The sequence below is a fragment of the Pungitius pungitius genome, chromosome 15, assembly GCF_949316345.1.
Source record: "Pungitius pungitius chromosome 15, fPunPun2.1, whole genome shotgun sequence".
Classification (NCBI taxonomy): Eukaryota; Metazoa; Chordata; class Actinopteri; order Perciformes; family Gasterosteidae; genus Pungitius; species Pungitius pungitius.
The window spans coordinates 11,856,606-11,879,271 of NC_084914.1; the positions used below are offsets into that span (position 1 = coordinate 11,856,606).

The window sequence follows — 22,666 nt, forward strand, 5'->3', positions numbered from 1 at the left end:
CCCTCGTCTACGGGACCATCTGCGATCGTGCTCCCCGATGCCCGATGGTTTCACTGGTCCGGCCCGCGTGACATCAAAGTGGACTGTATGTGGCCCCGTACCTAAAATTAGTTTGATACCCCTGCTCTATGACAAGAGCTAATTGATACGGACTTGCCATCTTGGCTTGCCGCATGAATTACCGTAAACATTGTAATTGTCATGTCTGACATTTAAACTCAACATTTAGATTTAACATTTACATTTACATTTATATTTAACATTTATATTTACATTTAACATTTATATTTATATTTAACATTTATATTTACATTTACATTTACATTTACATTTACATTTACATTTAACAACTTTATTATTTAACAACTTTGTGTTACTCCTAAACATTGTACTTGGAAAAGTTGTTGCATGTATTTACATGATTTTGTCTCTAAATGTTTAAGTCTCTAAGTGACATGTGAATATTGTCCTGCTTTTTTTGTCATGTGATAACGATAAATGTACGAAAACTGCGCAGGATTTTAGAACGTGCAACATTTTACAAACGGCGCCCCATACAGGGGCGGATGGTGTATAGGGGCGATTTGGGCAATGCCCCACCAACTGGGAGAAAGAGGGGGGGTTTCAACAAATTCTATCACAGCAAAAGTAGTTTTTAGTGTTCTGGACATATCATCTGTCATTGTCCAATCAGATTCGTCAGATTCAGGTCACGTTTCAAATGGTCGCGTGAGTCCCGCCTCTCTCGGGGCGAATTCATTGACGTTTAAAATTGCCCAAGCATTCTCTCATGTTAAAACTTTTTTTTCCCGAAAATTGAGCCTTCAATGCATTTTCAATGAGGATTTGGGGCTCGCACTTACGCGCTTGCGTCATACGTAACTGAGCAGAGAGAGCAAGGGGGATGGGGATATTTTTGATCAAGTAGCTACTTTCAAGATGGCTGCTAACGTCAATGTGTGCAATTCCGTTGCGTCTCTGAAAGAAATTCCTTTTAGTCGACGATCAAATTCAGACAAATTGGCATTAAAAGAATCAGGACCTCCAAGACCAAAATGATTTATTAAAAAATGTCTATAGAGGCTGGAAGTGGAAAGTCCTACACCCGAGGATTTTCAACTAATTGGTATGTGAAAAAAAGCCGGCTAGCAGGTTGTGAAGAACGCAGTCTTCTGCTACCCCTGCCTACTATTCCACCCTGACACCCGGACAGCAGACAGCATTGCTTGGGTTTCGACTGGCGTGACAGATATGACGTTCACTTCCTGTTTTATTTTGTGGACCATACATACATACATACATCTACCCTTGCTGTAGGTATGGCACAGCCTGAAATAAAGCTAATTTTTTTTTTGCTTTTTGTTTTTCATTATCACGTCATCATTGTCAGCTTGCCTGTTGGGTTTTATTTGTAGATTGTAAACTACTGTTTGTTCCAATAGCCACTAAACATTATTTTGGGCTTGACACAATTCGGTCACATGGTTTTTAAATGTGCTCTCCACCTCCCGGTTTAACAACAAGCGAGCTAGCTACCCAACCCACAACATCTACCATCGAGGCAGGAAGGAAATGGTCAAGTAGCAAAGTCCGCCTCTTGCTTAAATTGTCTTCTTGGGCCAAGTGGAATATTTACTTTATCTGTGCCACTCCACACGCTTAAGACAGGAGTGCACAGCACCAAAAGAAACAAGGATTTTGCCAGTGATCCATTGAGCAACGGACATTGGTGGCATCTGCCCAACAATCCATTTAATTCAATCTATTTTTCATAGGCCAAGATCCCAAATTTGCCTCAAAGGGCTTTACAATCTGTACACATCATCTGTCCCAGGACCATAGATACAGGAAATACACTGACTTGACCAGACTGAGTCCGCCTGCTGTCTCTTTTTCTATGTAATTTCATGAAAAGGGGGGATTTTCATTGGCAGAAGTCGTCTCTTTTCTCTAACTACTTGTATGCGGGACATCACACTGCAGGTACTTCCCGCGTTGTAAATCAAACACTTTCTCTTCATGTTTTCAAAAGGGAAATTTATTGAGGAAATAAGTCCCTGCTGAACTTAAATACTTGATGTGTTCTTTTCATCTTAGTTGAACCTTGTGTCATGGTGAATGTTTCTCTTTGCGTGAGCGTGTGTGTGTGTGTGTGTATGTACACATGTGCGTCGCTGAAATCCACAGCGTGGGAATTCCCCTCTTATCAGCCTCGTCTGATCTGGAATCTCGCTTTAGTGCCTATGTTTGTTTGGGTTTGTGTAGCAGAAAGAGAAGTGGTGAAAGACAAGAGAGAGGAAGAGAAACAGCGGTGGAAAAAAAAAAGTTATTAATCATAAATCATGTCTCGGTTAATCATCTTACATCATTGTGGCTCTTCTTGTTAATCATATATTCCTTTTTAGCAGTATTTTTAAATACATTTTGAGATATTTTTCACTCTTGCCAGTTGTAGTTAACTACCAAGTCTTGGCTTTGAGTTAGGAGGTAATAACGCTTCCTGGGGGTGTTTTCAGACAACCCCCACATAGAAATGGACACAACACAAAGTGTCCCATTGAGATGTGTGAGAGGGCCTGGCGTGCGTTGTCCTACAACAAGCTCTTATTCTACAACAGACAGAGTTGTAGCTCAAACATACTTGTAGTAGGAGGCTTTTCAGTGGCTTGATTGTCAAACAGAGAAACTAGGCTTCAGATGGTCACCAGTGAAAAGAATAAAAGAGGAGAATTATTTAAATGAAACAGATCGGGCCACTAAATTTGACTTCATGATTGTGCGAGCTGCTGGATCAAATGATTAATTACGCCCATACAGACAGAATTTGATTGGCTAATTCCAGGCAAAAAAATCCAATGTGTTTGTTCCTCACTTTAAACCACATTTTGGTCATCTTAACTTACTTTCATTGGGAAAAAAAAGCCGGTATGCTTCCCATGTGACTTTACCACCTGATTGTCACATGTAGAGATTTTCACCCAGGAATCACACGGGATTTTCCACACTGACCAAAGCTAAATGAAACAAAATTTTGATCTTCCAGTGTAACAGAACTATATGAGAGTTGGTTGACTCTATGTAGCGAAAGAGTGCTGAAGGGATCATTTCACCAAGCTACTACTCACAAGATGAACAAGAAAAAACCTTGAATGAAAAATGCAATGCAATGCAATGCAATGATTGAAATGCTACAGTACATCACAAGGGCATCTCTACAACAACTTGTGATGAAGAAAAAAGGAGCTCAAAGCAGAAATGCAAACCCAACATGGCCAAACTTAAGTTAAAGACACAGCAATTGATTTTTAACTTTCCTGAGGTCATATGTGTCATTGACTAATGAACCCATTCAATTTTGATCTGCGACGAAAAAACAGCTTCCAGATGACCTTAATGTTTCTATTGTCAGACCTTGAAGCCCATGGTTATGATTATATCTGTAGGGAGTCAGGTTAAAGCAGACAATTGCTGCCTTTCTTCCACTTTCGATGACTTTGTCCCTACATTTATTCGGGTTGGGGAGTCTGTCATGTGACCTGGCCCATTAATGACCTCGACCAGTCTGCATGTGAGTGGAGGAGCATATGATCCGTCCATTCTCAATGACCTCATTCAACCGGGGGATGAGCTGTCCGTCCCATCACGCTTCCTGTCACATGAGCGTTGACCTCAACGCTTGATTTTGCTTCTCATATGCTCAACTTCACTTTCAGTACATTCATGGGGATGACGACGACCGGGCATTGTGTTCTAGGAATAATGACTATATTATTGTGATAAAGTCAAATATCTACAAATTATCTTCTTGAGATGCTGCTGCTGCTGCTCTAAAATAAAGAATCATTCTTGTTTGAGCTCATACTCGATGAGTGATTTAAATTGTCTACACTGGGATAGTTAATCATCAGTGTACAGTGCAAGCTCTATAAAAACCCCTCAGGAAATCCTCTTTAAACTTAATCTGGAGACCATCACTGTCTTCTGGCCATCTGTTACTGGCTCTGTGGGTTTCTGTCTTGTCAGCAGTCTCTTCTTAGCGAAGACATTAGTGGATTAACAGTCTCTCACACAAGGTGTCCTCACATTATTCAAGGGTGTGGACATGCTGCTACCAAAGAGAGGAGAATTACTGTCTCATGGGAAGCTGAAAAAGAGACCTAAACCGATGAATAAATATAATATATATATATATATATATATATATATATACATATGTGTGTGTAGCATAACGAATGTTTGGTTCTGATCAATGTGAATTCAGAGGAGTTGTTAACACTGAGCAATGGATCTGGTGTTAGACACAGACCTGTGTGACACTGAACTATTCAAACTGAAAATGATGTTCATAAATAACCTACGGAAAAAAAGTGGTTTTATTGAGCACTACGGCTTCCTCTGCACCTGAAAAACAGGAAGGTGCGTATGCTGTTTGTGCGTGTGTGTTTACAACAGGATGTAAAATAATCATAGATCATGTTTCCAGTACCAGTTAGTAAATGAGCCCCCCTCCCCCGCCGACTTTTTCAACTCTATAAATACTTTTTCTCAGTGTTTCCGCGTGTTCGCATGAGTCTATTGTGTTGCAACAAAACGTGTTTAAGTGTGTATCTTCATGCACACACACAGAGAAAGAGAGACGAGTGAAGGACAGCCACAGTTTCAGCTTGGCTCTGAACTCAGAGGGCTGAAAGAACAGTTATGTTATCATAAGCAGCTCACTCGTATCCGATATCAAAGAAGTAAATAGTTACTCTTATGTAGGCTTACTGCGTTCCATCTGTTACTACTTTTGTGCCATGTTCCGGTGCGGCTGTGAGCTCTGCACTTGTAGGTGTTTAACATTTACAGATATCTGATCTGTTTCAGTGACCTTTTAAGAATGCATTTAAGCTAAGTAACGTATGCTAACTGTGAATTATTTTGTTTGAATTGACTTAAGGTGTGTTATAACAAAAGCCAGACCTAGAATCCTACATTATGTGGTTATCAGTTTGACTTAGATTCTATTCAATGGTTTAACAGTGTAAAAATACTTAACTTTATAACAAGAAACACATTGTTTGTATCCTTGAGGCTTAAATCTTGAAGGGCCTTTCTATATAAAATGTAAGCTGAAACTGATGCTGATCTAGAGCACTAGTCAAAACATTTACACGGTACCTTGAAGAGAGCATAATTGAAGGGGCTGAGAATGCTTTGGAAATTCTTCTGGTTTAAAACATGAATCTAAAATCTCTAAAAAGAAAGAATCAAAGGATAAAGAAAAAAGTTGTTGGGGACACCTAAAATGCTGTAAAAGAACTGGGATTATCTTTGTGCAAAGAGATAATCCCTCCAGAGGGAGACATCCTTTTGTTAAAGATGTGAATGGGAAAGCCATGAACATAATAAATAGATGTGGGAAATGAATGTGTAGATCTGAACAATGCATTAGGATGTACCAATTCTCAACGCAGAGTCGTGGGAAGGGAAAGGGTTTGAAGAAATAATGCCCATGAGAGGAAAGAAACCCTTCAAAAGCAAAAAACCGACCCGCACACACTCACACGAGGCCGTGGCTTGAGGCCTTGGCTGGACTCCACATGAGGAAAGCGTATAACAATGCCCTCACACACACACACATACACTGGAGGGGGGAGAGAAAGCTCTTGAGGAACCAGAAGTTACTAATTAGGCAAAGTTGTACCACATCAGTAAGATGTCTGGCAGAATCCTTCCTCTCCCTGTCCCCCTCATCTGTCTCCCTCCAGATGTTTGACTTCCTGATGCATTGGCTTCGGTTTTAGTGCTGTTTCATGTTCAATTGCCGCAGCAGGAAATATCGAGGCTAATCATTAGTGAGGGTGAATAATGAGCCCAGCTGAAACAACAAAGAGTGAGAAGAAAACTATGCAGAAAAGCAAGAAAAATATGTTAAACATGAGATACGTGTTTTAATGGATTTCAAAGGCCTTCATGTGTACTTATAATATTTTGGAATATGACTTGGAAGCCTGTAAGATATCCAAATGACATTGAATTGCATATGTAATTGCTCTTTTAAACTAACTTCTCGTAAAAGCAAACATCTAGTGACCCTTAGTCTTCTGCCTTTAAGCAACATATCATTTCAGTAGCCGTCAAGTGGACATCTAACAACTTTTCTTCAACTTTCTAAACGCTAGCCTGAGACAGAGTATGATGCCCATAGCTCATGCCGGCTTAATACCCTCAGTATCCGGTATTCTTTCCACACATGAGGGTCCAAGTCTGCCACCATTATCATTGTAAACTGCATGCGTGCCGTGCTGGAACGCAGGAACGCTGTAAACAGCGATCGGCTTGGTTTTTCTTAAAAAGGCCCAGGATTGACAACTCAACCTTCTCTTCATTGTGTCACCGTGAAAAAGAACCTTTCTGTCTGGCAGCACAAGAGTATAGTCGGCATTCACCGTTTGCGCTTCTAATGGGAACCAGAAGGAGTATCATGAAAGGAAACACACATTTCCTGTCAGACTGGTGTGTGACGTACACGAGAGTGTGATGCACTCCTTAGCCGGCGGGAATGTGACAGCAGCAGCAGGATCCCGCATGGAGGCCGCGCCGCGGCCAACACAAACACAGCCGGGAAAAGATGTGGCCAAGGGTCAGTGGAACAGTCCTAGTAGAAAGGGAAGGAGGTCCCCTCTTTCCACTTCCCCTTCTCCATGCCACCCACCAGGCATTACCTCACCATCGGGTCTTCAAAGCTTAGACGGGCCACAGCGGTATGGAGGGTTTCATTTTTCCCTTAAATGTGAGTACACTCAACAAAGTTAGCAATCCACACGGGACCATCATCCCGCCCCAAAAACTCTTGACTTTAAAGAAGAAAAGCAGTGTTGAAATGTCTGCCTCACGCACTTACGCATACTTACTCACACATGGAAGACACACAAACTCAACATCATTTCGAATTTTTGGAAGAAGATTTCATACAAAGTGAGTCATCGTCTCAAGAAATCCAACACAATCAAGTGGAGGCTTTAGAGGATACAGGGGGGCTGGAAACAAACACATGCAGATCTTTATCCATTCATTTCAATACAGGGCATCCAACTTTGAGTTTATGGCTTTGACCAATTTTCAACTCATGTACCATTTGGACATAGTGTGATTTCTGTTGGTGTTGTGTTCCTGTGTCACGGAGGTTTGTCCACATTTACGTCTACCAAGGGACATTCTCCCATTGCCATTCAGAAGGCTTTGACTGTCATCCAAAGATCAGTCGGTTGTGTCTCATTCATAGAAGCCTAGCTTTGGAAATTAAAATAATAACCAATGGAGTGGAAAGACTAAGAAAATGAAAGCGTACTCATATGATCTTGCCCCGATTTTACAGGTGTTACACATTCATCTTTCCACAGGAAATCCTTTCAGACCTGGAAGTGGGTGGGTGACCTCACCAAGACATTCATACTTGTTTCTAGACATCTGTATCATTGACTACTCGAACCATAACGACACGGAATTATCATTTAGTAAATGTGTGAAGCACATGATAACACATCTGACAGTCAGTTTAAGAAGGAGGTTCATTACCAGGCAATCCTTTACTCTCTCACACTCTCCCACATACAGACCACACACGCATCTCTGAAGACGTCAAGGACATTTGTTGATGTTTAGGAACTTTTCATTCTGGTAATTATCCAAATGTAAAACCATTGTATCATCATGTTTATAAGATAGCTGCTGCCTTTAGGATTAACAATTAAATACAACTTCTACTCAAACCGAGCCGTGGAGAGTCACCAGGCCGCTGCGGACATGTCCCGCCACGCCTCAGTCTCGCTCTCATAGGCCACGTAATCAGTTTCAGAAGACAAACAGAGACCATTCAGACAAACTTCAATTGATCAATCGGTTTGGATTGATGAGCCATTCAAATACAATTTGATCAGCCTAAAAGTGGTAAAACACTGGTGAGCAAATGATTTAAAGCTGAAAGCTTTTTACAGTATCTAAAGAGCTTTTTCTAACTGCACTCTGGAGGCAATTCAGTATATTTCCAGGATGCAACATTCCAATAACAAATATCAGATTAATTATTTTCAGTATCCTTTTGTATAGACTTCACACAGTGCACAGTTCATATGAACATTAATAGTGTTACACTTTATTAATAATTAGGGCCGGGACTCGATTAAAAATGTTAATCTAATTAATTGGAGGCTTTGTAATTAATTAATCGAAATTAATCGCATTTCAATTGCATAAATATTTGACCTGAGAACAGTGAGAAGTAATTTTTTTCACATGGATTTTTATTTTTGTTCAACCAATTCCAGCAGACAAGTGTAGCAATAGCATATTTAGAAATATAGTACTTTCAGAAATTCAGGTAGCCTACTAGGTAAGTAGACCTTCTGTAAACTATGTTTTTTTAAGTAGACCAATACTTTCAAGTACATTCAGAACATTGGTTATTTTTTCAGACGTGGACTTAGTTACCCTGGTCCTTAAACCAGTCATCTGGTGCAGTGTGGGTTGGGTGTGGGTCCTAACGTCCACGCTAGCTGCTAATTGTTTTGCGTTGAGGTGATACTTGAGGCTCGATGTGAATTCCTTGTTGCACAGCTTGCACACAACCACGCTCTTATCGACGCTTCCATCCGTGTGTTTATAATAAGATTTCCCATTCACGGGGCCAACCGACACGGTCTCGTCAGCTTCTTCGTTCATGTTCACTGTGGTTTGTTGTTGTCTGAAGTCATGAACGCTAGTTGGTGCTCCAGTATAATCGGTCCTCCAAAACTCATCCAGTGAGAAACGTTCCGCGGTGAAAAAAATAAGTGTAGAAATGCGTAAAAAATGTTTAATGTGTTATTTTTTGTGTAATTAATTCATCTTAATTCACATTGTAATTAATTAATCGTAATTAACGCGCTAAAGTCCCGGCCCTATTAATAGTACCTCCTCTCTTAGCTCACACATCTTGCTGTTTTTGCTTGATGCATAAAATACATTACTTCCTGAAAACAGGTGGGTTGTTACTGGAAAAGGCAACACACGCACTGCTAAAGCTGGATACTGATTGTTAATCCTTTAAAAGTATTTGGACACGTAGACTGCAGTTGTGAGAAACACGTAGTAGAGTTAAAAAGAAGATAACAAGGCAGGCCAATGAATACAATCTGAATACAGAGAGCTTTCCTGCGTGCATTTGTGTCTGCCGGCGTGAGCCGATAGCGTCAGTGACCAAAGAGATAACTCTTCATCTGGCTTTAAAGCGGAAAAATACTTTTGGACAGAGATGCCAATATACACCTCTGAGGCAACAGGAGCGAGGTGAACGTCTCATTACAATTAGAGATGTCAAATCAGCAGATTTTGGCCTTCGACTCACAGTACGAACATTGAGATTCAAGGTACGCGCGTCAGCCTCCGACTGAACACTCAAAGCATGCGGATAAGACTTCAGGCAAGCCCAAGGCTGCCGTTTGTTGGCATCATCGCCTCAGTCATTCGTGTGCTTCCTGCCATGTTGAAATGATCTGGTAGAAGCGTTTATCAGATAAGAAGCAGACGCTTGGCAAGGCGGTCATAGAATCGTGAATGAAACAAGTTTGGAAGCTGAATCTTCAATTACAATAATGAAATTGAAGGGATGATGATGCTAGCCAACTAAACAAAAGGATCTGCTTAATGGCCATGTCAGAGTTTAAATGTGCGTGAAGAGCTTTGCAGTCACTGCCAGATGTTGAGACTGCCAATAGGACGACACTTTTAGCACATGTGTCAGCTACAAATGACAAAGATAACTTAATCTGAGAAATTAAAATGGGAGAAATGTTTGACCGAGCAAGAATACATCCAAAATGAGGTTAATTTTAAATCAACTTTATTTTTGTCCCATTTCCCCCCCCAATATATGTTACATACAAAAGGTGATCGGAATTGAATATTTCCTTGAGTCAAGACGGTAACATTTTCACAATAAATAAAAAACAAGTATAAATAAAATAAATAGGACAGTATGTGCCAAAAAAATAAAGACTCTTCAGAATTGGCAGATGGCTTTCACAATGTTGGGTTTTTTGAAAACACATGTACGTAATACTTGCATTCCAGGTCACAGTTTTTAGGATACAACTCTGGGTCGAGAAAGCAATGTAAACCGATAAGGATTACAGTACAACAGATTACAATGTTCTTTTTTCCTAAGTAGATATTACTGGGATATATACTTATGATGCCAGTTGTTCTAAAAGCTTATACCAGGTAGTGAGAGTGTAGTGCTATTGGAATTACTTCTAAACTTTGTTCAAAGTACAAAAGTAAATCCCACCTCTAAAACGCATCATCTTTGTATCCAGCTTGACATTCAAAGAGTTGTTATTGCACTATACAGACATCCCCAAGAAAGGCACTTTTAACCCCCCCCTCCCTCCCTCCCTCCCACATTTGCAAACCAACAGCATGTGTGGCGCACACACAATCAACTACTGTATTGTGATTCTAAAATGAATTTTAAAAAGAATGCCTTTTGGTATCTAGTTAAAAACTAATAAAATATAAGTGGTTGTAAAAGGTTTCTCTCCAGATACAAAAAAAATGTGCAATTGTGTTGCTCCCATAGCCCCTTTTAGTATGCTGTGTACCACATCAGTGAAATTTGTTAACTATAAAAGAAAAACAAAGGGATGTTTGATCAGAAGAGGAGACACCCCTTTATCCAAACCTTAGCATCACCATCATCGAATAAGGCCAGGAATGTTACTTGTGCATGCCAGGTCAAGATCATAGCGTGATCCTGTAGTTGACCGAATTTCTTTTTAAAATGAATGTGTGCACCATAGTCCAAAACCGGCCAGAAACCACCTGAGGGCAGGAGGTCTCAGTCAAACTCAACTCCCAAAGCATTCTGCTGCAAAGTCGCAGTTCCAATGGAAGCAAACGCCATGAACGGCCTTGCTCCCTCAACACTTTTGGAATATGGAGCTAATAAAAAAAAAATTCCATCTTCAAGATTGTAAGCAAATATGGGTGTATTAGTGTTTGGATGCTATCAAGGAACCCCGAGCGCTCCAGGGTTGGTGGCTTTGAAGGGGCCGGCCATGAAGCATTGGTTTTCAGTGAGTAAGGGAAGTATTTGGGTGTTAATTTAGGCATCTGCCTGTGAGGGATCCATTTCAGGCCAGGTGGGCGGCTAATAGGCATCAATTGGATACCTTTGGGAGGCATAAACTAGACAGGCACAAAACCTTGCGGCAGATCTTCCATTCAGCTCGTCCCAGCAACGTCATGACACATTTTAAAAACCAGTCAGACTGCCCAGAAAGAGGTGTTAACCATGTCAGATAGCGTGGAGGCATCCTGGGAGGCACCGAGCTGTATCCTCAGTCATCAGCATGGTGTTGGAGAAGCTGGACCACGTAGCGCAGTCTGTGTCTCAGCTCAGAGGTGCAGCCCATCTCATTCAGCATGCTGAGGAGGTACGTGCACGAGATGCGCTCCCGGCTGATGTAGGTGAGTAAATAGGAGTCTGATGACTTGCACAGGATGATCTTTGTGTGGTCGGCGTAGAAGTTAACCTGGAAGGGATTGAGAATGTACGTATGAATGCAAGAAAAAGTCCAGTCCAACATGCAGGCGTCACCAAAGTAGGGAAACTGCTTCTCTGGAACACTCTTGTCTAAGATTAGAATGAATGAGGTTTTTCCAAACCTGTAATGTGCCGTTGTTGAAGAGCATGACAAGCGCATGGTCCGTCTTCACCCACTGGAGCAGCAGAGGAGGACAACCAGATACTTGATCCTCACAATGAAGATCTCCACCCTGAAGTGAACAGAAAACATTTAGTTTAGACCTCAGGGTGTCACATTAGCTCTTAGACCACTTTGAATACCTAGAACAGTGGTTTAAGGAGGAATTCCTCTCCGTACATTCAAACAACTTACAAAATACTGATAATGGCTGAAATCTTTGATCTAACAACCAACCACTTGGCTCATACCTCCATAAGGTTTTGCTCCATGTAGTTGGCCATGAGGTCCACAATCTGTTTCTGGCCACGGAGCTGCTCAGGTAGAGCGTTGGCAGCAAATGTGAAATGTTTGTTGTTGGGAAAGCGGTAGTGGACTGTCCTGTTCGATGGAGAGTTAGAGGGGTACCGTTTAATTTGCTTAATCATAAAGTGTCCAAGCGGTCAGGTGTTTACAAGTACTTACTTGCGTTGATCACAGAGACTCAGGCGCGTGCCCTCGTTGAAGAGCACGCCGATGCTTTGGTTCGAGAGCTGGTAGCCAAAACCATATTTATTGGAGTAATCGACCCACTTGGTCACCCACAGGAAGGACTGGGGGCTGGACAAACAAGGGGGGTTTCTAGTAGCTGGAGAAAGGAAAGAAACATGTTCGGGACTATGGAAGAATTTCACAACATAGTAATAAACTAAAAAGGTATACATATGTTACAAAAACGATGAGCTTAAAGGTGCTCTAAGCGACACTGGTCGGCAGATTCAGAGGATGTGAGAACCTTGCTGAGGCTCAGAAAAGAGCTGGTGAATTAAACTTTAATGATCTGCATCATGTGTAATTTATGGCTACAGGAAGTCACTGATAGTTCAGGTTGGAAGCAGCATCATTTGTTGGCATGCCGTTTTGGTAGCGCTGTAGCCCAATCTCAGATACAAAGTTTCCTTTTATTGTCATGCAGGGTAGACAGATTTTCCAAACATAAGTATTATGATTATTGTGCTACAGGGCAAAGGTCCTACCTGCAGGCATGTTTGCCAGACAGCTGTTGAGAACTTTCAGGGCCGACTCAGACACAGTTGCAGGGGTCAGGACGTCCTCACATGCTGGAGAGAATAATAAATACTTTGAAAATGTGCATTAGGAAAAAAGCAATCAAAAATGCATTGAAACAAGCACCTGGAGTGAGCGAGTGAGTGAGTGAGTGAGTGAGGCCTACGTTCTGTGCTGCTGGCCGTTGTTCCCTTGAAGGAACGAGAGATTGACTTCCTTGATTCCTCCTCCGCAGGAGTCGGTTCCAGCGGCACAGAGCTGACGACCGGGGCTATTGGAGAGGGCACCTGGGCAGCAAAAAAAGTGTATGTTAAAGATTACATTTATTCTGTGGCAGAATAAAAGGATAGAAAGCAGAGAACAAAATGACATGTCCATAAAGACCAGAGTTACGAAAACCCACATGAAACTATGAACGTGTATAATATGTGCTGCACCAAATACGGTGGTCTCCTCCCCCACACAGCTTCAACGGGCATCTTTTACCAACACTGCATTGGAGCAGAACTATTTATAGTAACAATTTCAGTGATTTGCTTTAAGTGGAGAGTATAATCTGTACCTTCTAATGTCACATTAATGTTTCTTTTTAAGTGGTATGTCGGCGATGGGTTTGCTGGAATAGGCGTCTCAAGCGTAAAATGGTCACTTCTTTTGGGTGTACTTTAATCAGCTTATGCGCCTACACTGCAACCTGGTTTCAATGAATTGCCCTAATTTTTGTATTCAAAGTAACCACAGCAGACATTTTCCATGCCAACGCAGAAAAGAAATAATTTGTACCTCGTTGGCGTCCGTCTTGTAGCTGATTTGCCGGTTGATGGAACATTTAACGATGCCTGACACAAGCTTGGAAATATCTTTGTCATCTTTTTCTTCGCATGGGATCTTCTCCACTGCAAACACAAGGTTTTTGCATTGTTGTCACAACAAATACTGCGTATGAACACCTACAACACTTCTCGACGTTGACGGAAACAGGAAAAAAAAAACAACATCTAGTTTGTGTAAACTGTCACGATTGAGACGAAACCAAATTTGTTTACTTGTATGAAGTCACTCGACTGCTGTGTCACATTACCTTTGGCTTTCTTCTTGCCAAAGAAGCTCTTTGCCATTTTAGTAAAGAATTTCTTGGCAGGGCTGGGAGGGTGGAGCTCTGGCACCATCACACAGCTGCTGGGTGGAAGCTTATCGGGGGTGAAACCCTGGAGGAGACCAAGAGAACAATGTAAGCGAAACACATCCGGCAGCGACATGAGACGTGTGTTCTAGTGTCAAGCCCCATTATCCCCCAGTCTCTAAAAGAAAAAAGGGGGCATTTTGTTGGACGTTTGCCTACTTTGGTGAAGAATTCGTGGTTGAGAATTTGATCCAGTGCAAGTCGGTCGCTGGGGTTTTTCTGCAGGATGCCAGAGATGAGTTTCTGTGCAGCGGGGGGCAGCGACGCCGGCAGGTTGTACCGGACATCTTTTATACACTTGTAGGTCTCCTTCAGGTCGAGGGTCTCAAACGGAGGGTTGCCACACATCAGGGTGTACCTGAACGGGTTACAGAAGGGCCACCGCTGGTCAGCGAAAGATAATTCATTCACAGAAAAAAAAAATGTATGGTATCATTTTTTTAAAGTTTTAAAATACATGTGTATCTAAATAAAAACGGTTAGACTGAAAGGCAATAAAATATTTCATATACGAGCGATCGGAGAAGAGGACTCACATGACGCATCCCAGGGACCAAACGTCAGACTCTGTGCCGTGGCCCTGTCTGTTGAGCACCTCGGGGGCCAAGTAGTTGGGAGTCCCACAGATTGTTCTGAGAAAACCAAGTACAGGGTATGTTTACTGATTCAGTGCCTTCTGCACTGTAGATGCAGTAGTGGTAGGTTGAGGGATTTTTGTTTTCTTCCATTCCACAGGAAGGCGTGAAACTGGTATTGAAACTCTGCTCTAAGCGCTACATTCAACTGCCACCTGGAAACCAGTTTAGCAGGGTACTTACTAAGGGGAAATATGTGGTTGGGGGAATGTGGTTGCTGACGCAATGGTTTTATGGTCAATGCAGATTGCACATACCTAGGAAAGAGCTTTTGGATCTTATGTTAAACACAAGACAGCAGCTGCCTGTGGAGTCGCAAGCTTTTCCAAAACTTACATTTGGGAATCAATTTGAACAAAATTACCCTCTTCAACCCTGTGCTGGAAAACAAAGTGATATCAATAGTGTCAATACAAATATACACACTTTTTCCTCAGCTCGACTGTCTCCAGCTTGGCGGCGAGGCCAAAGTCTCCCAGCCGCAGCTCCATGTTCTCGTTGACAAAGAAGTTGCCTGAAAGGGACAAAAACATTCGCCCGGTCAGCATTCCGCAGCCAACATGTGCCCCCCCCCCCCGTCCCTGTCCCCCAAAAGTCACAGCAGATTCCTGGGATGCTTGTCGTGCGCATCCGCCACCACGTGTACGCCGCATACCTAGCTTAAGGTCTCGGTGCAGGATCCCTCTGCTGTGGATGTACTTGAGGCCGGAGATGATCTGCCGGAGGTAATATCGCACTTCTGGCTCCGTGAGCGTGTGTCTCGCCTTCCAAATGTGTGCCAGGGACTGCAGGGAAAGAGCATTGAGTGAACCGTCGACCCCACATCCATCAGGGGGATTGCACAACACTGCTGCACGCGCACGCACACACACACGCAGTGGCACACAAGTTAGCTGCTTCTGTTATCCGGATGGATGCCTCTGGACTCTTCAATAGTCATTAGGCTATTAGCTTTGTGTGGTTCCTCCAGGGTGTTTACACTATTGTGCCGTGGAGGAGCATTTATAAACACAGGTGCGTATCAGCAAACAAACCCACATAGTCCACACTTTTTTTTTGTTTCAAATCGTGACGTCTCACCTTACGACTGCAGAGCTCGAGGAAGATGTAGATGTTCTCTTGGTCTTCGAAATGATGAGAGAATTTCACCACGTGCTTGTGCGACAGGGTTTTGTGGAGCTCGATCTCGTTCGTGATCTGTGTGCCGATCAGACAAGGAGTCGGTTTGCGCACACATTCCAAATCAACGCAATGCAGGCATCGGGTTCTGCACGGCCCTCTGTGCCAGACGTAAACAAGCTCCGGCACGTACCTTGTCCCGCTGGTGGGGTTTGGACACTCTGCTCTGTGGAATCACCTTCACGGCATACATTTTGTTGCTGGAGAGGTCCGTCATCTCGTAGCATCGAGCGAAGCCGCCCTGAGGGGGGGGGGGGGGGGAGACAGGGACATCGGTCAGGAGAAGCAGCAGGTTGAAAACCTGCACTGGCCATAAATAGTCGGCCCCAATGACAGATCTTTGATCAGAGGATCGATGGCTGCACTGCAATCAAAAGGATTTGGCCTATAAAAAAGGCTGGTGTGCAGGAAGGTAATCAATTAGAGGGGAAATAACCGATCAGAGATTAAGTGCATTCAGATACAGGGTTTCATAAATCAGGATGATAATCGACAGGAGTCCTGGTTGCCCAGGTGTGCTCTGACATGCATCCAAAAAAAAAAAAAAAATCGATCATCAAGTCGTAATATCGCGTTTATTCGAGCGCAAGATGCAATCCAGCCAAACATATGCTGGAGGACATGAAGCGTTGAGGCAAACACAGCCGCTGCAATCATTAACCGTGGAACTGACAAGAGACGTTTCCAGCTCTGCGGCAGGCATCGGAACAAACAAAAAAAAAAAAAGAAAAGAAACTTGGCCGGCAGCCTTGACGCAGAGTCACCGATGTCCAGCAACATGTTGATAGAACCCGCGCGCTCATACGTCGCACATGCGTGTGCCGTGGAACACTATTACAGCGGCCATGGTGGGAGTGGACGTAGTACAGCCACGCGACACGACCGTCGGTTAAACCGGAGAGCCCCAAGCCCCCAAGCCGCTAAAAAGCAGGTCTCTTTTGGAGAGCATGCTTCGCCAATCATTCAGACAGGTGTTGCCAATCGTGTGTGTGTGCGCGCGCTCCGGAGCCGGGCACACCTTGCGTCTGATTCATTCCGGTATGACGCGCTCAGCAGGGGGGAGAGAGAGAGAGGGAGCGAGCGAGAGATTGCTCACAGCCACCACGAGGTCACATTCCGCATCAACATCACGGCTGGAAAACGGCAAAAACGGTTCATTGGCAATCACGGCCAGCAAAGACCTCACCCGGCGCCCGGTTCACATACATTCTGGACCTCGGAGGGGGCGAGTTCAAGCACCGATTTAAAATGTCCGTACCTTTCCCAAAAGCTTCCCTTTGCTGTAGCACCGTCCCGTTTTGGAGTCCGTCACCACCTGAGCCAGCTCCGGTTTGGGCTGTTCGGGTTTATTCCTGCTGGTTCTCACTGGGGCGGAGGGCTGCTGGGCTCCGCGTTCCGGAGCAGGCTTGAATAAATCCGCATTCATGGCGTGGCACGAGAGGCGCTGCGCCGCGGTGAAACAACCGGTGTCCATGGAGCACGGCGCGGAGGAGGGTCAGTTCGTGAGTGGGTGTGGATTGAAATAGACAGAAAGGTCCGTTTTCGCGTATTCTCTCAGTTAGGCCGGCCCAGTGTGTCCGACTCGTTCAACTCTGTCCATCTGCCGCGTCTGGGCTGTGCGGGCTTTATAGGCGGGCGGTGACGTCACGGCAGAGGGGGCGGGGGGGGGGAGGGAGGTGGTGCACTGGCGGAGAAAGTCCAGACGACAGATAAAATCTATACAAATGGATAATGGGCACAAATGGAAAAAAAAGATCGAATAAACGTTTGTGAAAAGGGGAAGAAAAAAACGGAAGAAGAATAAACAAGATTGCATTGATCACATGCTGATGTCACTCGTGGAGCTGCATTGAGGCCAATGCCACGCTCTAACTCGTCACTTTTAACATTGAGGCAAAGTGCCATCACTGTATTAAGGACGTATAAAATTCACATTTCATTCAAGCTGCTAGTTTCATTGTAAGGGAGGTCGTGCTGAAAAATGTGGCCCAGCGAATAACTTACCATGCGCTAAATGAGTCGAGTTTTATTTCTGAAAGAACACGAAGCGGTATTATCTCAGTGAGACAGCTGCGCAATTTAAAATCTTATTTTAATTTAAAATATGTTGCGATGAGTCTTGCAATTTAGAAAAAAAGCTCAGGCTAAACAATACGTTTATTTTTCTGGTAAAATCCCCGAAATGCTACAAAATAAAAGCACGCATTTTCAATAACTCTTGGGGTGGATTTCCCCCCGCATGCGTGCGCGTGTGATACCTCGTGTAACCCATGTGATCTGAACGTCGGAGCTGCCACCTGGCGGACAAAAACAAAAACTCCTTCAGACTGTAGTGATAATGGCTCTTATCTACAGCAGGTTGTAAGTCGGATTATTTGATGAAATTGCAGTTCCTTCTCAGTTTGTATCCTTAAGGTCGAAATGCACTCATTCTTAAATTGCTTTGGAATAAAGCGTCAGCTAAATGCCGTGTGATGTAATGTGATTAACCAAAACTGTGCTGACCTAGGTGACCGTTTATATCAAGCTTTGTTGAACGTTGCGCCAGTCTTGGAATAAGACACCATCATTTAAATGATGACAACGCAAATTGTACCTCTTCAAAAATAAAATAACAGCATGAACACTGGGCCAAACAGACTCAAATCAAGATTTATATTTGTGAGAGCTTCATGAACAACCTGAGAGCGGGCAACAACACACGTAAAACTGAGAAGAGCACAGGTAAAACATACATATTTTTGATGAATTCACCAATGCTGGAGGGAGTCAGGCAATTTGAACAGTGCTACTGTAAATATAGTGGTCACATGTCAATACAAAGAAAATAAAATGCAACATTCACATGAAGGAATAACCAAGTGTTTTAGAGCATTACACTATAAAACAGGAATGAGTAATGACATTTTATGTATAACAAAGAGCTACGTGGTGAAGTCCGTTATTACACTGGACTGAGGCATGAGCAGCTACAACTAGACCGGTTATGGAATGTAAGAGGAGCCAGAGGAGCCCTCTGCTTGTCTTCATTCGAGGACGGTTAGCAGGACTTTGGCAAATGTACACTTGGACACATCTTCAGTTCAGTTCAGCTGCACAAGGACAAAATGTGACGTTTCACACCACGTCTCACGTATTCAATCAACAGCGGCCTGTTTTTAACCATGACTTACAAACAGATATTAAACTCAAGAGAAAAAACTGCATTGTGGTCCTCTAACCCGGTCATGTGACGTTATTCAAACAAAGTGATAAATGCTGCAGTTCTGTTTTTGCCATCTGGTGGACGCCTGGTCCTTTATGTCTGTACAGGCATTTTCAATAGTATTTACGCACCGCTTTTTGCTTTATTTACTTTTAAAAGCGAGGCCAGAATTAAGCCATCCTGGGTTTAGACATTAATCCAAAAAAATGTACTCATGAGCTGTACACTGAAATTCTAGATTTTGTGAAAATATGATTTACATATTGGACTTGTAACATTTAATATTCAAGTCAGGTGAAATGCATCCCTGTCAGCTCGCACTTGTTGCGGCTGTTGACACGCAGCAAGTGGAGTTTAGAGGTCCATCATCTCTTCTCCTCGAATTTTCTTCTCTTGAGACTCTGACCAGGCTTTGTTGATGGTTCTCTTCATCTCGTCATCTCCATCCGTGTAAATCTTCTTTAACATGGTCATCAGACCATCGCTGGGGTCGGCATTCTCCTCAACGCTCGGTTTACTGTTGAGGGGACAATAGGTCAATAACAGTTTGTGTTTGTTTGGTGTGTATCTGAACAGCTGGGATTCTCATTCCCCTCTTAGTATCTAGTACAGTGACACCCGATGCACAGACAAGGTACTGCAATCTCTCAAGTTGCTGTTTTCAAGGATTGGCCAGATATGTATGAGAATACTGGCTAGTGTTCGATTAGTTACAAAGCACATTGGCATCAGTAGTTACAGGGCACTTCAGCCAGCACAAATTCATTCTGTGGAAAATCCCTGCTTTGTGAAATGTACTTGAATTAAAAAGAATCAACATTCCTTATTTATCAAACTTACTCTTTGTCTTTTAACTGCTTTTCCACTGTTGTTAGACAGTCCCACTTCTTTGTTGTCTGCTTCTTGCACATGATAAGGACCATGTCGGTTTTTATCTGTTGATGGGAGGAGAAAAACAAAGACTTAATCCAGCAGTTAGCAAAACAAGGGAACGTTTAGCGACAGCCATTTGCACTTGATGCATCAATGTTTACTAAATTAAAAGAATGTTACTAGTTGTTTGCTCTAAAGTCTCCTCTCTGCCCTTAGTGGTCACAAACTGCTCCATGTACTTAACCATAAAGAAAGGGGTCATTATTTGAATAGTTCTGATCCAAACAAAAAAAGTACCAGAATAGGTGTGTGTGAGCTAACAATCTTTAAATATAAAATTCATCCCTTAAAACTTATAAGGAGTGAAAAAGGTGACAGTTTTTTTCTTCAAAAAGTGAGCAAATGTATAATAACCTATCATAAACCGATCTGATTAAGATCATAGACTGCACCGAAACACGTAGGGTAATAAAAATCTCCCTGGGTCAGCGGTAACTAAAGTTGGGGTGGAAATGAAGACGCAAAGATCTCCACATCACCTTTTCTCCTTGTCTCACTCCAATCTCAGAAACGCTGGATAGCCAGTTGACCCCCCCCTCTAAAAAAACAACTTCTTCATCTACACAATTCACATGGATGACATATTTTGATTTCATAACAGCATGTTTTGTGGGAAAAAAAGTTTGTAGATATGAAAATGGCTCCAAGAGGTTAAGAGGTATACTCATTCAAGCTTTAGTAATTGCTTTAAAATAGTAGTTATGAAAAGTTATGGCTTAAATTTTAGAATGAACTGACCTATTTAAGGCTAGAACATTTTGACAGAGAAAATCCCACATCAGTGCAATTTCAAATGAATGAGCTTTTTTCACCTTTTGATAACTATCCTTTTCATTGATTGGAAACAACAGGTTGAGGATTGTCATCTGATGGTTTTTCCCATCAAGATCCTTCACCAACACAGAAAAAGACCTGCAAAAGGGAGGATGAGCAAACAATTAAATTAATTGTATGGGTGGGGTCACATGAATCATGTATATTTACTAAGTATCATCGTACCTTTCTGTAAAGTTGACCTCCACATTTTCTGATGCAATTTTGTGCACATCTTTCAATGTAAGGTATATTTTGATGAATTTCTCTGACTGGTCCCAGGCTGCATAGAATAGACAAAAGGTGTAAAAAATGTCATGTTATTCAGCTCTTGCACACATTTAAAAAGCTGTATTTTCTAACATATGACTGGCAGCCTTACTAATCAGCACCACCATACCGTAGTTGTTGATCTTGACGGTGTATGCCGCTTTAGAGGCAGCAGATGGGTCGGCCTCTCTCCTGGCTTGTTTCTCTTTTTGTTGTCGTTTGAATGTGAGCTCCTTCTCCACCGTCTTCTGCTCTTGCTTTAGCACCTCCTGCACTCTTTTTCTTTCTGACTTCTCCAAGAGTGACCCCAGCTCCGCAAAATCTGCCTCTAACTGCTCTATCTGTATTGGACAAAAATGTTTGAACCACTGAGAAATTAAACTGGCATGAAATGGACTAATTAAAGACTATTTTACAGAACATGTCTTAAACGTGTAAAATGTGGTCATTCTTCATTAGTTGACCAACACAATACATCAAAATAAGTAAATATTTCCTTCACAAGTGTCCCTTTGTTTTAAAAAAATGTATATTTAGGGTATACTAATCGTTACTGGTAAGGATCTGGGTATACATTTAGTTTTGACACAGCTAAAATAAAAAGTAGTGTTTGTTCCAGCCGAAAAAAAAGTTATTAGTATGTTTTTTCCTGTTTTCCCAGTCGTGTCTTATGCAAATCACCCTCTAATTTAGGAATAAACAACTGCACACTCAAGCAACTTTATTATTTAATATCAACCTACCAGAGGAAAAACGCATTATTTATTTAGCATCATGTTTACTATAAGAGCATCGATTACCCCGTCACTGCACCTGATGCCGTGGGGACAAATGATCTTCTTCGCATAAGGTCACGTTAGATATGTTGACGTCACTTTGCCAGAATGTTCGGGTAAACTCCAGTCAATGGCTAGCTTACTGCTAGCTAACGTTAGCTAGCTACAGACACATACCGTCTGACTGGACTAGGAATATTTTTTGTCAAGGATGCCTTCAATAAATGTTTATTTTGCGGTTGAAAATGTATAGTTAATTACTTACAAACGTAAGATAATAACAGAGACATAACGTTGATGGTTAGTAGTTGCTTCCTAATTCGCCACAATAACATTAACGTAGCATTGCTTAAGGTTGAAGCGTGTCACATAACCTCAGTTCGGCTAATGACGTTAGTTAAATTAATAAAAATAAATTATTCCTGTTGTGTCCACTACAGTAAAACAAAACATTCTGTTTACCTGTTCAGTTATATCCATTTGGCCTTTATCAGCTTAATTTGCTAGGTAGAGAAATGAGTTGAGCGTTAACGTTTCTCCACTAGTCTGCTGCAGAACTTCCACCGGATCCGGTTCTTCTTCGTTGGGAGACGCGGCGGTTGTCGAGCAGGCCTTCGGGCGCACTAGCGCCACACACTGGACTAAAGTGTCAAATACACAAATAGAAATACATTCCTCTCTAAATGTTCTTTTAAGTAGTTAATTGCATAGAAATATTGTTGTCTTTCGAACTAAACATCATTACATCAACTCATTTCACTCTGAAAAGGATGATTCAATGTGTATAATTTGGTAAAACATAAATTCTATATTGCCAACATTTTAAGGGTCCAAAATGTAACATCTGAACGTATTTAGTGTTTCTCATTCTATTAGTATAGATGCAATTAGTCATTAAG

At 42.3% G+C, this 22,666-nt stretch overlaps 2 protein-coding genes across 2 annotated transcripts; both read right to left on the bottom strand.

Moving 5' to 3' along the window:
• Positions 1-9,845: 9,845 nt before the first annotated feature.
• On the bottom strand, positions 9,846-17,388 carry plk3 (polo-like kinase 3 (Drosophila)). Its single transcript, XM_037459072.2, has 15 exons — positions 17,029-17,388; positions 15,904-16,011; positions 15,672-15,788; positions 15,247-15,376; positions 15,018-15,105; positions 14,493-14,588; positions 14,116-14,314; positions 13,855-13,981; positions 13,557-13,669; positions 12,940-13,060; positions 12,743-12,826; positions 12,192-12,354; positions 11,978-12,107; positions 11,689-11,799; positions 9,846-11,555 (listed from the first exon to the last, which is right to left on the bottom strand). Exons 1-15 carry the CDS (start codon positions 17,242-17,244, stop codon positions 11,361-11,363), a joined length of 1,998 nt encoding a protein of 665 aa, XP_037314969.2. The 5' UTR covers positions 17,245-17,388; the 3' UTR covers positions 9,846-11,360.
• Positions 17,389-18,402: 1,014 nt separating this feature from the next.
• cacybp (calcyclin binding protein) lies at positions 18,403-22,370 on the bottom strand. The gene is made up of 6 exons (XM_037459332.2): positions 22,230-22,370; positions 21,122-21,332; positions 20,908-21,004; positions 20,721-20,820; positions 19,816-19,910; positions 18,403-19,492 (listed from the first exon to the last, which is right to left on the bottom strand). Exons 1-6 carry the CDS (start codon positions 22,245-22,247, stop codon positions 19,330-19,332), a joined length of 684 nt encoding a protein of 227 aa, XP_037315229.1. The 5' UTR covers positions 22,248-22,370; the 3' UTR covers positions 18,403-19,329.
• Positions 22,371-22,666: the final 296 nt, after the last annotated feature.

Excerpts from the sequence above, each read along its gene's own strand:
- cacybp (XM_037459332.2), bottom strand. Across the intron at positions 20,821-20,907 it reads GAGGTCAACTTTACAGAAAG|GTCTTTTTCTGTGTTGGTGA; the intron begins GTACGATGATAC and ends TCCCTTTTGCAG. Across the intron at positions 19,911-20,720 it reads AAAAGGATAGTTATCAAAAG|ATAAAAACCGACATGGTCCT; the intron begins GTGAAAAAAGCT and ends TCCCATCAACAG.
- plk3 (XM_037459072.2), bottom strand. The coding sequence starts at position 17,244 with ATGGACACCGGTTGTTTCACCGCGGCGCAGCGCCTCTCGTGCCACGCC. Across the intron at positions 13,982-14,115 it reads ACCACGAATTCTTCACCAAA|GGTTTCACCCCCGATAAGCT; the intron begins GTAGGCAAACGT and ends GGTCTCCTCCAG. Across the intron at positions 12,108-12,191 it reads AGTCTCTGTGATCAACGCAA|GACAGTCCACTACCGCTTTC; the intron begins GTAAGTACTTGT and ends TCCATCGAACAG.